This window comes from Danio aesculapii, chromosome 3, assembly GCF_903798145.1.
Source record: "Danio aesculapii chromosome 3, fDanAes4.1, whole genome shotgun sequence".
Taxonomy (NCBI): domain Eukaryota; kingdom Metazoa; phylum Chordata; class Actinopteri; order Cypriniformes; family Danionidae; genus Danio; species Danio aesculapii.
Window position 1 is genome coordinate 35,833,857 of NC_079437.1, and position 15,971 is coordinate 35,849,827.

Consider the following 15,971-nt stretch of genomic DNA (forward strand, 5'->3'; position numbering starts at 1 on the left):
AAGCTATTTTTCTCGATAGGCTACAGAACAAACCATCGTTATACAACTTGCCTAGTTAACCTAATCAACCTAGTTAAGCCTTTAAATGTCACTTTAAGCTGTATAGAAGTGTCTTGAAAAATATCTAGTCAAATATTATTTACTGTCATCATGACAAAGATAAAATAAATAAGTTATTAGAGATGAGTTATTAAAAATATTATCTTTAGTAATGTGTTAAACAGAAATTGGGGGAAAAATAAACGGGGACGAATAATTCTGACTTGCGCTGTATGTCATGGGTAAACTATCTTTGTCATTAAGAACACAGACTGAATACTTTTGTCTAATTTGAAGTAAATGGATTGAGCATATTTCACCAATATGCCTGGATTTTTCTTGAATTGTAACTTTTAAATTTAATATTATGTGTCTAAACATATATCTTTTCTTCTTTAAAGGCAGTCTTCTAAAGTATTTGTAGCTCCCCATGTTTTACTGTTTACAGTTGTTGTTGTTGTTGTTAAAAGGAAGAAAAAACAAAGCATGTGGAAGATCTGTAAGGCTCTTTCTGTATGAGAGATTATGTAAGTTATATGTATTTTCTTTTGGAAACTCAAAAAAAAAAAGAAAGAAAATTCAGCGTTGACATTACGGTAATGCCTAACATCATAAATATGTAGGGAAAAAATATTTTTAATTGTAATATATCTTATTTTTTTCTCTTTTATTTGAGCAGAAGTGCAGCCTTTGCTTCTGTTCTTTCACAGATGCAAAAAAAAAATAGCCCCATAAACGTTTGAATAGTGATTTAAGTAAATGATTGCAAAGTTCTTTTTGTAAATGTAAAAGAAAACCATAAAAATAAGTATTGGATCAATATTTTATTAGGGTGAAATAACCTTGATTTTTTTCAATCAAAACGAAACGGCATTTGTTAATCAGACTATTTGTCAATTTCTGCAAAAAAAAGAAAAAAGTTCTAAATTACAATAATTTTATTTTAAATTGGTTAAAAATCATATCAATCATTTATCGAAAAAAACTAATTTTACTCAAACACAAACTTGGTAAACAAAAAGAGTTTTCAAGTTATACACATTTTCAAGAAAATCAAGCGTCAAAGTCTCCTTGTAGTGGTAGTAAGGTCTTTCGTACTCATTAAGCAAATCTATGGTAATTTGGCCTATTATGTTGCATTATCTACAGGTTGACATAACAGCAGAGCAGCTCCCTTATAAGGCACTGAGAGCATGTGTTAAACCGACTGTATGTTATCACAAACGTAAAAACGTGTGTGTTTAGCAGGATGCAGTATGTCGGAGAGCAGGGACACATGGCTCTGTTGGGACACAGTCTGGCCGCATATATTTCTGTCCTGGAGCGAGAGCGATTGAGAAAACTGACCACCCGCATCCTGTCAGACACCACTCTCTGGCTCTGCAGGCTTTTCAGGTATGTGAGCTTTTGTGATTTCGGGTGGGAGATTTTCGTCTCCCAGTTGTATAAGCACTTTTATGTCATTTAAAGTTGATAGGATCAGAGATTTAATGCTGAATAAGAGGACAATGGGACTATTTGTTTCTACACTGTTATAATAATTTGATATAAACTTTTTTGTATGATGCTATTTAGCAAATAATTATGTCAATGGCCTTATATATTTGTCCTTTTTAAAGTGAATAAATAAAAAAACACTAAAACTTTTTAAAAGGTTTTATTAGTTTTTCTTGCCATGAAAATAGCCTTAATGGCATTAAATAAAAAATACATTACATTTTTCCTTTTCATAAATGTTTAGTTTTTTTTCTTAGTTTTTTTATTGCTTTTATTTTTATTAGTTTTGTTTTAAGTGTTTACTGTAGTAAATTGTATGTCTTAAATGTGTAGTTTAGTATATATGTCTATTTTAGGATTGACTTTGCTTTAGTCTATACATTTTTTACATATCTGAGTACAGTATTGTTTTTAATGGTTTGGTGTCATTTTTATTTTTACATTTAATTTTAAATTTAATTATCACTTTTTATATTTTTGTTTGCATAATTTAGTATAATATTTTTTATTAGATTTTTTTATGATTTAATGTTAAACTAAAAGAAATCAGTACTTTGTGCATGTCATCTAGCTGAAATATTTTATTTAAATTATTTTAAATTATTTTAAATTATTATTTTTTTTGATGGTTGATATAGACCAATTACCAACCTATGTCACACGGGTCCCCGGTTGCAAAAAAAGACAGACTGCAATAGTAAAGATGTTGTGTTGTGCGGTAGGATGCCAAATTCCAAACATAAAAAACTTAACTTTTACCGTACACCACACTGCTTTAATGCTAACTGCAGACGTCTTTGGCTAAAAGTGAGCTGAATGAAGTGACGACCTAATTAGAAATGCTGGACTCTGCAGTTCTCATGTTATATCAAGTTCACGCCATGCTGAATCGTACACATTACTCGTTTTTGATTGCAGACATGATTTCAGCAAAAACAGTTACATATGGTTAATTAAACTGCGGACACTGAATGCTAAGAATGAACCGTGAAAGTGTGAGTTATTAAGGTAAACTTGGTTTTATATTTACACATTCATTCAGTGACAACTTGTGACACACTCCCTATATTGTTTACCACGGCACTTTAAGTATTCGGTCTGAAATAACCTGCAAGTGTGACTTGAAAACAACATTAACACTGTTTATTTGACTGTGAACAATGTTGTACTTTGATAGTCATTGGCTGCTAATATGATTTCACTGTTTAGAGTTTGCAAATAATACTTTTATGAAATTATATTATTAAGGAGAAAGTCTGAATGTGCGAATATAAAACCAACTTTACCTTTATGTGTAAGTTTACATACCCTGCCGTACAGGTGCAGTTCACTGTCAGAATGCAGTCGTTTTGCTTGTTGATTAAATACCCAGGCCTTGTACAGTTCTGTCTTCTTTCCTTGTCTTTGGCTAGGCAGAACCTCGGTTTTTAGCTCTACATAGTGTTGAATCTGGTAATCATGGAATATTATTTCTTGCACATGACCACACAGAACAACATTGTTGGCATCCAAAGACTTGTACGTTAGGCCTTTAACTTCTCTCTTGTAAAATCACCTGAAGCTTCAGTGAGATTGTATATTTGGGGCTGGATGCTTGGTCATTTCGTCTTATCCAATATCCAGTGGGAGGGTGCTATCGGAAATGGACCTGTCAGACGAACGCCGCTCACTTTAATGTTAATTTTGCCGAATCACTGTGCTTATCACTGAGTGACGAGCTGTTATAATATGCTGAAAACATTATGTAAATAATATATATAATGTGTAATTAATATATCTCATTTCTAAGACAACAACAAACTCGGTACCGCATCAGATGTCATTCCCTCGCTGTAAATGCTAGTGCTCCCATTTTTTTCTGCCACCTCCCTGCGCGCGCATCCTGAATGTTTACAAACATGGTAATTGGTCTGTTGGTTGATACCATTATTTATTTGTTTATTAACATGTTTCATCTTAATTTTAGTTCATTTATTTTTTGTCTGAAGAGTTTTTTATAAGATCTTTGGCAACTAAGTGAAAAATAAGTTAATACTTTTTGCAATTTAATTAATTAATTTTTATTTATTTTACTTTTATTTATTGCAGTGAACAACACTGTTAGTATTAGTATTAAGCATTATAATGTTTATTATGAAAGTGTATTTATCATTTATCGTTTTTTCCTAGATATGAAAACGGCTCCGCATATTTCCATGAAGATGACCGTGAGGGGCTGGTGAAGGTGTGTCGGCTGGTGATGAACACTCACTATGAGGACTTCACCACTGAGGGCTTCACAGCACTCAGCTCCAAACATCCCGTCATTTACCAGAGTGCTGCTTGCAGACCTGGCCTGGGACAACATCTCTGCAGTCAGGTACAGTACAATGTCAACCTGTCTGCGCTGCAGGATCACATTAATGCTTCACATTGTTGCACGATATTACAAAATGTGTTGATTGATAATGTTTGCAATGTGTAGACAATTTGCTGTGTTTGCTTTTTAGCTGGGACTTCCTCTGTCTTCCCTTTGTATTGTGCCCTGTAACACCATGTTTGGCTCCTTGCACCAAATGGTAGGATTTCATTCTTTTGCTAAAAATTGGAGGGAATTATTAGAATTATTGTACAATTAAATGTAAAAGTTTGGGGCTCGTAAGATTATTATTATTTTTTTTAATCTACGAAAATAAAAATATTTTGATCCTCATTACTTCAGTCTTTACTGTCAGATAATCCCCAAGAAATCATTTTGAAATGCAGATTTAAAGCTTAAGAAAAACATTTTATTTATCCATATTGAAAATAGTTGTACTGCTTAATATTTTTGTTGGAAACGTGACATGTTATTTGTCGATAATAAGATATAATTTCAGTTTTCAGTTTGTATATTTCTGTTTTCATTTAAAATATGTTTAAAGTTTTAGTAATTTTTGTGTGTTATTACTATTTTTATGTATGTATAATATTAACATTTTTACTGATTTTCATTTTTATGTCAGTTTTAATTAACCAAATTAAAAAAGAAATATTTATAAATATTATTATTAAAATATTATATTTTCTTCGAAACTAGATAAAATTAATTTAGTGAGAGTTTATACATACAGTTAAGGTCAGAATTATTAGACCTAGAATTTAGACCCCCCACCCTTAAAATTTCTGTTTAACAAAGATAAGAATTTGTTTTCGGCACATTTCTTAACATAATATTTTTAATAACCAAGTTCTAATAACTGATTTCTTTTATGTTTGCCATGATAACTGTACATAATATTTTGCTAGATATTTTTCAAGATGCTAGTATTCAGTTTAAAGTGCTTAAATTTAAAGGCTTAACTAGGTCAGAATTAGGCAAGTCATTATATAATGATGGTTTGTTCTGTAGACAATCGAAAAAAAAAATATTGCTAAAAAGGGCTAATAATATTAAACTTAAATTTTTTTTTATTCTTACCAAAATAAAACTAATAAGATTTTCTCCAGAAGAAAAAATACTAAAGGAAATTCCTTGCTCTGTTAAACATCGTTTTGGAAAGATTTAAAAAAAGAAAAATTCTAATGGTAATAATTCTAGTCATTTTAATACTGTTTTTAAATAAAATCAATTTGAAATAACTGTGTGTATTTTAATAATGTTTATCTGTTCACTCTAAATATTTTTCTTTTGTGGTCTTAGTTTTAGTTGGCTAGAAATAAACCTGGTATTTTCACAGGATGTTGCGTTGCTTGACAAGCTCGTCAAAGATGATCGCGATTCTGGCAAGCTTCCTCTGCTGTTGATAGCGAACGCTGGTCAGTTCAGCATTCATCTCTATTCATTTAAGCAGTTTAGCGTTTGTTGATTTTCCAGGTGACCATTACAATTCATTTAATCCATCAGGAACGCCAGGTGCAGGTCACACAGACAAACTCAGTCGACTGAAAGAGCTCTGCGTGCAGTACAACATGTGGCTCCATGTCGAGGGGTTGGTATCAGCTCGGCCTCTTGTGATATTTACAGCCTTGAAAAAAATTAAGAGACTAATTCAAAATTTAAACTATCTCTGCATTTATTAGGTATGACCTAAAATGAATTGTGAAGTTGTTTTATATTTTTAAAGCGCTGATAGCATTTCTTCCAAATTTGAAATAAGAAAATTGTTATTTAGAGCATTTTGTTTTTTGTGGAAACTGACACAACTTTATTTTGTTGTCTAAAAATTTGTACAAACATGTCTTTAAACATAACACCTTTTTTGGTTATTTTATGCAAAAATATCTGACTAACTATTAAAGTACATAACTTTACAACTATAAATATAAATTGTAAATCCAACAAAACTGAGAAGCCTTTTAGTTTTTAATATTTAATTGTATTTTAAATAGAATTTGTCTTTTATTCAGGGTTAATTTGGCAACACTTGTTCTTGGTCAGGTCTCCTCCACTGTCACGGTATGTTGTGTGCGTGTGGGTGGGTTTTAGCACTGATACCGATGTGTTTAGTTCCTGTTGTCAAGAATATGCCCTCGTTTTCTTCTTTTTGGTATGAAGGCAGCGACCAAGTGTGACAGTATGACTCTAACCCCAGGCCCGTGGTTGGGTCTGCCAGCTGTGCCTGCTGTCACTCTATACAGACATGAGGATCCAGCTCTGGTAAGTGGAACCATTATTACGAGTAACGATCATCATTTACAGCACATAGAACTGTCTAGATGTGATATTGCTGTCATTGGCTCTTTACAGTTCAGATTGTTGTATTTTCGAGTATGTTTATTTTCAAGTAACCATGTTAATCTGTTATGGCAGAGATAATGCTCAAATAATTTGATCCTTTGTTTGTGAACACTTTACAATAAGGTTTTGTTTATTAACATTAGTTAATACATGGCTCTCTGGAATACTTGATTTTGATTGGTCAATCACAACTTTCGAAGGTATGTTTTTCCAAGATGACAGCCTGTAACTAGGGATGTCCCGATCAGGTTTTTTTTGCTCTCAAGTTTGAGTCTGAGTCAATTGATTTAGAGTATCTACCAATACCGAAACCAGATCCGATACTTCTATAATACATGAAAAAATAATAAAGAAAGAGCGAAGAAACAGATCCAGGATGTTCCTTATTTTTATTTAATCCACCTTATTTTAACTTTCATCAACTCTGTTAACAAACAGAGCACTGCTGTGAGGTAGCTTGAACAATCAAGTAATAAATAACATCAACTCTACACTTTTGGACTTTAGTGCAACATTAAATATATATATATACCTAGCTAATATAAAAATAAATAGCACCTCAACTTACAATACCCAACAGGCAATCCCAAGTTTACATATCTCACAGTTTGCTATGGCAATGATGTCATCATCAACTTTATAAAACCTTTAGACTGCAGACATACTCGCGTTTTCCGCTTCAAGCTGCTTTCGTATTCTACTTGCTGGCATTTAACCAATAGTGTCTCTGCAACAAAGTGATGTCATGCAGCACCTGTTGCTATTTCTGTGTGAAGTCAAAGAGGTCTAACTCTGTGCCACCGCATAACTATAGATGTGTTAAAAATTATGAGAGTATAAGAGTCCTGATCGGAAGGTAACATTCGATTCTGATCGAGTCCGAAACCGCATGATCGGGCCCAATTTCCAATCACGTGATCAGATCTGGACATCCCTACGTGTAACAAAATTAATAATCAGGGGTGATTCAAGGACAAATATGAATAATCTATTATAAACTGTTAGTGAATACATTCATATCCATATTTATATACTCATATTTCACACTGCTGTTTCTACCACCATCTTGCAACTGAATAATAAGTAGGTAAGTATATGCTGCTGTTTTCATTTCTGGCAAAAGAGCTGAATTATTACAGCCCAGATTAATGTTTTGTGTCTAATTATTTAGTTTTGTGGCAAGTAACCATGGATAAAGTAAGATAATGTATAACTAGGTGGTTGATTGCGCAGAATAAAACCATAAGTCTTATACTGAAGCCTGTCAGGCTTAATTCTGCAAGAACAACTGGCTAGATGTACATTATTACTTACTTTATAACTAAACTAACAATGAAAACAACTTGTTTTTAGTGTCATTTATTCTTCTTAGATGAGGTAAAAATTCAGTGTTTAATGACTCATTCAAATCAAACTTGTAACTGTTTTGTTTAATTGACCTAATAATCAAAAAAAGTTAAACCATATCTTTTAAACTAACATTTAAAGGGAAAGTGCATCCAAATATTCTGTTGATGGAATAGAAGTCAGCAACCGGCATTTTTCAAAATATCTTCTTTTGTGTTCAACAGAAGAAATAACTCAAACAGATTTTGAGCAAGTGAGAGGGGGAGTAAATTATGACAGAAATGTCTTTTTGGATAAGCTATCCTTTTAATTCAACTATTGTGAATGTAACTATTTCTCACTGTTTATGTAAATGCATTGTTTAACTTACAAATGAAACCTTACTGTAAAGTGTTACCTGTTGTTGTATACAATCCTTATACAATTTAATAGATTTGAAACTTGTTTACTCTGAATATTTGTGTACAGTAAAGCAATGCACAAAAAAACGAGGTCTTTTATTATGCCTGTTTATTTAAGTTTTTTTCAATACACAATGTCTTAGATTTTAAAAACTAAATTTTAGATCTTAAGACTTTAAGGCCTTTTTAAAGACTTTTTAAATCCACAGAAATATTATCTTGTTGCTAATTTTCCTTTGTTTATGTGAAGCTACCCAATCCAACACACATCCACTTACCAACAATACAACTCAAAACAGCAAAACTGTTCATAATTAATATTTATAACAGTCTGTTGTGCATACATTTAGCTTTTAAAGAGTTTTTTTTTAAGTTTTGTTGAAAAAAAAATGTATGTAAAGGTCTGCTTGTTTTGACACATTATTTCAAATATGTGGGTAAGAAATAACTAATTAGATTTTTATTCTGCTGGGCCATAAAGTGTTTGCCCTTTATAAGTCTGAAAGTTCATTCCTTGTAGTCTTAAAAAAAATATTAAAGTCTTAAATTTGACTTGGTGAAACCTGCAAAAACCCTGCAATATCTTTCCAAGACCGTATATCATGAAAAAAAGCTTGTTGCAACAAGGAAACATGATGCTGTCATATGCCTGTTATGATCATAAAATCTGTAAATACCTGATGCAGTTTGTCCTCCTTGTCTGTTGGGGTCAGTCTCTGGCCGCAGGTTTGACCTCCAGTCAGCCGGTGGAGAAGCTTCGGGCTCTTCCTCTCTGGCTGTCCCTTCAGTACCTCGGGCATGATGGGATTGTAGAGAGGATTAAACACGCCTCACAGCTAGTGAGTATCCTGCCAACTTCGTTTAGATAATCCGATACACTGTACTGTGCTTAAAGTACCTTAAACACTCCAAGATTTACTCTGACCCGGTTGGGAATTGATCTGTTTGCCTGTAGAGTCAACAGCTGTTGGAACATTTGAAGACACTCGCTTCAATCAAAACCTCGGTAGGTGGACTTACAGTATCTGGATTCATTCAGCGGTGTATTAGTACAAAGTCGTTTAGTTACACAACAGTCCCCGCAAATAATCAAAAAGCTATTTATATATTTCCTTTGTTCTGAGCTGGTGTTTTTCCTCTATTTAATAAAGCTGTAGTTCACCCAAAATTGACAATTCAGGCTTTACTCACACCAGGTTATTCCAAACCCATATGACTTTTTTCTGTATATAATGAAATGATATGGAAACCTGAGTATGAAACTGCATGTAAGCATTAATAGTGTTTTTTTCTGTATTTTTAATGCGACAGACCCCAAAGTATCCCATAAGAGACATTCATCCTATAATTTAAAAGTCATCTATTCCAATTTATGCTGTACAAAAATTCCTCCATGAAACATTTTTATAGATTTAAGTAAGAATGGAGTTTTTTTGTAGTGAAAACCTTAAAATCTGGTCTGTTGTCACAATAATTAAAACTAAATATTTCAAATAAAACTTCAAAAATAAAATGTAAATATCAGTTGAAAACTTAAATAGATAAGGTATTTTGCCAAACTGATAAGATAAGAAAATAACCGATATAAAATAAGTTCATATATTACATTTTAAAACCAAGTGAATGCTGCATAAAAATGTTCTTTAAATGCTAATAAAAATGGCTGGCACTGAACATTAATTAATTAAAGTTGAAAACTATAAAATTCAGAATTGGAAAAAAATGTATTGTTCAGAACATTAATGAATGCTGTATAAATAATATTACCTTTTGAAGACACAGATAATGAATAGATAAAGATTCTCTTGTTATGCTTTTTCCATTTTGGAGCTTGGCGGCACCAGTTTCCATTCACTTCCATTATATCTAAACCTATTATATCTATATATTCACCTTATGTGTTCCATGGAAGAAAGTCAGCCAGATGGAGTTGGAAAAACTGGAGATGAATAAATTATGGTGATGCCAAATTGTCTTTTTTTTTGGTGCACTCTCCTTTAAAAATGTCAGTGACGTCATCAGATTTCTAAAATCAGCCAATAGAGAGCTGCAGTTGAACCCCTAAAGACCCATTCATGGCTGGTTTTCAGTTTTCAGGTGTCCACATTAAAGTCCCAGATTTTGGTAAAATATGAAAAAACCCCAAAAATTGTATTAACTTTTTTTTAACCCAGTAGTTGGATCTGTCTATATTCTATCCAAATTTAGTTTGTAACAAACCAGTATTATTAGCTAGATTAAGAATGTTTTGGAAGCTGCGCCAGAGATGCCTTGAGACGACAAATTTTATATTACAAAATAATTATTATTTACATAGAAGAATTGTTTACAGACGATTCAAGAAATGCACTGTTAAAATATTATTTAAAAGATATACAAAAGTTATTTTATTTAGAGGAGACTGCTTATTTCGTACTTTTGAAATCAATGACAATAAGTAATTTTGTTTCCAAAAGTATAAGTTATTTATTTTCACATTTTTGTAAGAAAAGTGGCTTTTGGTTTTAGGCAACGTGTGTTTTAATTTCAGTTGTTCAACGTTGATTCTCAATAAATGCATCGATGGATTTGTTCTTAAGTGTTTGAGTTTTCAGCAGTGAAATTTAAACCACACTGAACTGAACTAAACCGAACTTCAACTCTGAAAACTGGACATTTTCAATTTACTAGAACGTCTATTTTAAGCTGCTTTGACACAATCTACATTGTAAAAGGGCTATAGAAATAAAGATTAATTGAATTAATTTGAATAAATAATCATAGATAGTAGATGGTGTGTTTCATTCATTCAAAAATCTCTCACTTGTAATATGTGAGCATATTTACTGTACAAAACCTGTCAGTGAACTATGAGGGCAAATAAATAAATAAAATAATTCTTTATAATCGCAATCGAGGTAAAATTAAGCTTAGTTAATCGAGATTTTAAATTTCGGTCAAATCGCTCAGCCCTAAAGGAAGCCTCGTTTACTGAAATTATCTGGAATCATGTGACCATGCCAGTTTGATTCATCCTCCAAACCGCTGGTTCAAAACAAAAGGTTTCGAAGCTTCATGAAACAGTAACCATCACGAGTTTACATTGTAGACTAAATTGGTCGAGTATCGTTGATGTAGGCTAAAACGTTCGATTAATCTCGTGAAAACCAACTATGAATTTGTCTTCTGGGTTTTGACACGACAGCTGCTACATGCTATATCACTATCTCATAATATAGCAACTGGAAAACTGATTTTGTGTTCATATTATTTGCCGCTTTTTTACCTTTAGTTTCTCTCAATATATCAGTGGCCCACATATTTCCAAGAGTCTCAGCTAAAACCTTAAAAGCAAACCCCTTTGTTCTATGTCGCCACCATTAGGATATCCTTGACAGTGAGGTGTCTCTCCTCGAGGCTTTGCGCATGGTAAAGAGCAGAGTGTTTTCGTCATGTATATGTTGGCGGTGTGGTTTGTGACCGTCAGCAATGTGTGCAGCTCTTTTACTGTATATACATAGTGTGGTAGTGAGCGTGGGTGCCTTGGTTTCAGGATGTGGTGTCTCATTCCCGGGTCCCTCCCATCTCCGGGGGCTCGCTGCGGGACGTGCTGGGCTCTCTAATACTCTCTATTGTAGGTGGGACCAACCCTCTGCCTGCTTGATCCCACTCCACTCCTTCCTTCTCCCTTTCACTCGCGCTGTTTCTCCACTGTTCCCTCCCTCACCATGTCCACCCATAAGTGCTGGTGCTCTGCCTGTAGGCTTTTATCCTTGTAAAGGCCTGCCAGCGCTACAGGCATGTGCAAATACATTTAGAAAACTGTCACTTCACAGAGCTTGATGACTCGCTGGGCATCAATGCTGGACCTGGCTTCGGAGCGATGAAGCGGCATCATGGGAAATGACTCTTTAGAATGGCCTTTGTGAGAGATGGAGCAAAATTAAATGGGGGATGTTTCTGCGTGATATACTAACACTTGTCTGTTTTTTCAAAGCAATGTTAGATTTGTTGGATATATGACTATATAGTAGAGCTACTGCACAATTGTTGATAAAGTAAGAATCATGATTTCTGATTTAAAATAGATGATCACATTTGTACGGTGGCCGAGAGAGCTTAACGTGCTGCAATTTAAGAAAACACATGCAATTACAAAAAAAACGCTAGCAAATTAAGAAAAGAAATGTGCTGCAAATCCTCATAATGCAAATACATTAAAAAACGCGCTGCATTTTCCCACAGTGCTTACAAATTAATAAAATGTGCTGCATTTTCTCACAACACAAATAATTTACGAAAACGTGCTGCATTTTCTCACACTTGCAAAAACAATGGAGGACAACAGAAATGTTTCAAGGGGACCCAAAAACGCGACGGACGCCGCTCTGCCGTGACCATTGCTCAATGAAGTTGTTGTTGATCTTTGAAAGGAGAGTTTATTTTAACAATTAACAATAATTGTTTATTTTATTTTGTAGTTTATTAGTGTAAATAACCATAACCTAAATAACCGGATCCGTCATGTTTTAGGGTCCACTTGAAACATTTCCATTGCGTTCTATGCTATTTGAAAGTGTTGGGAGAAAATGCAGCACATTTTATTAATATGTTTGTGTTGTACGAAAATACAGCGCGTTTTATTATGTTTGTGTTGTGCGAAAATACAGCACGCTTTGTTAATATGTTTGTGTTGTGCGAAATTACAGCGCGCTTTGTAAATATGTTTGTGTTGTGCGAAAATACAGTGTGTTTTATTATGTTTGTGTTGTGCGAAAATACAGCGCGCTTTGTTAATATGTTTGTGTTGTGCGAAAATACAGCGCGTTGTATTATGTTTGTGTTGTGCGAAAATACAGCGTGTTTTATTAATATGTTTGTGTTGTGCGAAAATACAGCACGCTTTATTAATAGGTTTGTGTTGTGCGAAAAAACAACGCGTTTTATTAATAGGTTTGTGTTGTGCGAAAATACAGCACGCTTTATTAATAGGTTTGTGTTGTGCGAAAAAACAACGCGTTTTATTAATAGGTTTGTGTTGTGCGAAAATACTGCGCGTTTTATTAATATGTTTGTGTTGTGCGAAAATACAGCGCGTTTTATTAATGTGTTTGTGTTGTGCGAAAAAACATTGCGTTTTATTAATATGTTTGTGTTGTGTGAAAATACAGCGCATTTTATTAATATGTTTGTGTTGTGCGAAAATACAGCGCGTTTTATTAATGTGTTTGTGTTGTGCGAAAAAACATTGCGTTTTATTAATATGTTTGTGTTGTGCGAAAATACAGCGCGTTTTATTAATATGTTTGTGTTGTGCGAAAATACAGCGCGTTTTATTAATATGTTTGTGTTGTGCGAAAATACAGCGCGTTTTATTAATAGGTTTGTGTTGTGTGAAAAAACAACGCGTTTTATTAATATGTTTGTGTTGTGCGAAAATGCAGCGTGTTTTATTAATATGTTTGTGTTGTGTGAAAATACAGCGCGTTTTATTAATATGTTTGTTGTGTGAAAAAACAACGCGTTTTATTAATATGTTTGTGTTGTGCGAAAATGCAGCGTGTTTTATTAATTTGTTTGGTTTGTGTGAAAATGCAGCGTGTTTTATTGATTTGTTTGGGTTGTGTGAAAAAACATTGCGTTTTATTAATATGTTTGTGTTGTGCGAAAATGCAGCGTGTTTTATTAATTTGTTTGGTTTGTGTGAAAATGCAGCGTGTTTTATTGATTTGTTTGGGTTGTGTGAATTTTGCGCGTTTTATTAGTTTGTTTGTCTTTCACAATCCATAATTAATAAAGTAATCCAACGTCAGCTCTCGATACCTCTGCCCCTTCCGCTACGTGAGCAAAGCAGCGGCCGTTGAGTGTGTGAAGTGTTTAAAGTGCACTTATTATTTTTAGAGTTTTCAGTGTGAATGCACTACTTACACTAGTTATACTACAAAATGGCATAGAATAGTGCTTAAGTATGCAGTTTGGGACACACCTTGTAATCTTTAACATTATCGTGAATAAACGGTTCAGGGAATCATAAAACCTTTGAGAGATTGTTTCAATTAATCTAATAAAGACATGTTTTGTCGCTGGATGATATAATAGTTTTGGATAAATCTCTTAAATGACTTAATAACAATAATGTTTTTTAGACACAATTCTCTGTAATGAATCATTCAATGACTCAGACTTGAGACTTGTTGCATTACTGGATGAGTCAGAATTTTTTAATGAATCTCCTGAATTGATTTTATTCAAAAACGTCACTTGTTTTGCTACAAATGATTCAAATTCAGATGCATGAGTTATCATTTGAATGATTCAAACTCCCTCATTAACCTTGCTTCATTATTGGATGAATTGGCATTTTTGAACTTTTTTTGGTTCAATGGCATTTCAAGAGGATTAAAGTACATGAGCCAATATTGATTTTTGTAAATATGGTTAATCGTGCAGCTCTACTACATAGCTTAAACAGGAACCTCGGTACAGTGCTTATTTAATGATTTTAAGCAGTAGCTTATTCCAAAAAATCTTAAGGGCTTAAGGCAGAAACAATTCACTTGGTTAATAATTTTAGGGATTCACTTCCTCAATGTCTGTGGTGGCTAAACGTACAGTACATGTTCAAGAAAATGCCCAATAATCATGAAGGAAACATTAGTAATAATGTTTTAGTGATTATGTAGTAATAATATTATTGCTAATATTAAAAGTAATATTATTATTAGTAATAATAAAAATAATGGGTGTTTCTTAAGCTTTCGTAATTGAAACAAAGGTTCCAGCATCACATAGACATTCCAGCAGCACTAATGCATGACTATAGGTCATGTGACACATTGTCCAGATTGACCTGTCAAACCAGTAGCTAGCAAGCAAAAGCCTCTCCATGACATTGCATCATAACATTTAAATACTAAACCAGTTTTCACAGTAATGTGTTAGTGCTCACAGCATGACATTAAGGCCTCCTTTAGTGAATGTACAGATGTGCCACTGATGTTTTGAGACCCCGTCCCCACCCTCTGTGTCTCTCCGGTGTTTTTAGGTGGAGGATGAACTCAATTCTCCAGTGGTGGTGTTCAGGTTTTCACATGAAAACAGTGCTCGTAAGTTTCCTTCATTTTTTTTGTGTATGTGTGGGACAAAGATGAAGATATGTGCATCACAACAAAAAATTAATTCAGCTTTTCATGTATTAGAGTGTTTCCTGTTTAATAAGAGTTTAATCCTGGTTCTTAGAAAAAAAAAAAAAGTCTATAAACTTTTTTTTTTTATCATGAATTACAGAAAACATCCACTATTATGGCATGCAGTGCAGCAATAGTTTAAAATCAAAACATTTTAGTGGATGTTTAGGGTAAAAATCATTTGAAGATGTATCAAAGACTCTTTTTAAGGATCACAGTGCAGCCCTGAAATACTAATCGATTGTATTTTTAAAAATATTTATATTTTCCCTCTATCCTGCAAGTCACTAAGTTCAGCCCATTTGTCAGCAAGATGATTTAATCATTTAAAATGAAATATACTTTATTATTATTGTTTATTTACTGTATTTAGCACAGATCAGAATAAGTATGTGGTTTTATTTTTACATAAATATATCTGGGAAAGTCTATGCCAAAGTACTGGAGAGGCCGATGGTTGAACCTAGGATCCAGGAGGAACAATGCGGTTTTCGTCCGGGCTGTGGCACACTGAGCCAGCTCTATACCCTCACCAGGGTGTTCGAGGGTTCATGGGAGTATGCCCAACCAGTCCACATGTGTTTTTAGGACTTGGAGAAGGCATTTGACCGTGTCCCTCGTGGCATTCTGTGAAGGGTGGTCTGGGAGTATGGGGTCAGAGGCGCTTTAAGAACTGTCTTGTCCCTGTATGAACAGAGTAGGAATTTGGTTCGCATTGCCGACAATAAGTCAAACTTGTTTCCAGTGCAGGTTGGGCTCCGGCAGGACTGCCCTTTGTCATCAATTCTGTTCAGCCTTGGGCTGGTGGGGGTCCAGTTCGGG

General features: G+C 33.7%; 1 protein-coding gene across 5 annotated transcripts in view; it reads left to right on the top strand.

The window, feature by feature from the left end:
* pdxdc1 (pyridoxal-dependent decarboxylase domain containing 1) overlaps window positions 1-15,971 on the top strand; it is a 42,694-nt gene that overhangs the window by 14,463 nt on the left and 12,260 nt on the right. For 2 of the 5 annotated variants that reach the window (XM_056453890.1, XM_056453888.1), the window contains exons 5-15: window positions 1,285-1,434; window positions 3,706-3,895; window positions 4,026-4,094; window positions 5,235-5,313; window positions 5,402-5,486; window positions 5,905-5,953; window positions 6,053-6,154; window positions 8,697-8,822; window positions 8,939-8,989; window positions 11,347-11,391; window positions 15,008-15,068. In XM_056453890.1, the coding sequence (XP_056309865.1) occupies window positions 1,285-1,434; window positions 3,706-3,895; window positions 4,026-4,094; window positions 5,235-5,313; window positions 5,402-5,486; window positions 5,905-5,953; window positions 6,053-6,154; window positions 8,697-8,822; window positions 8,939-8,989; window positions 11,347-11,391; window positions 15,008-15,068 (1,007 nt within the window). The remainder of the gene's footprint in view (window positions 1-1,284; window positions 1,435-3,705; window positions 3,896-4,025; window positions 4,095-5,234; window positions 5,314-5,401; window positions 5,487-5,904; window positions 5,954-6,052; window positions 6,155-8,696; window positions 8,823-8,938; window positions 8,990-11,346; window positions 11,392-15,007; window positions 15,069-15,971) is intronic. The other 3 variants (XM_056453889.1, XM_056453891.1, XM_056453892.1) reach the window with 3 other exon arrangements.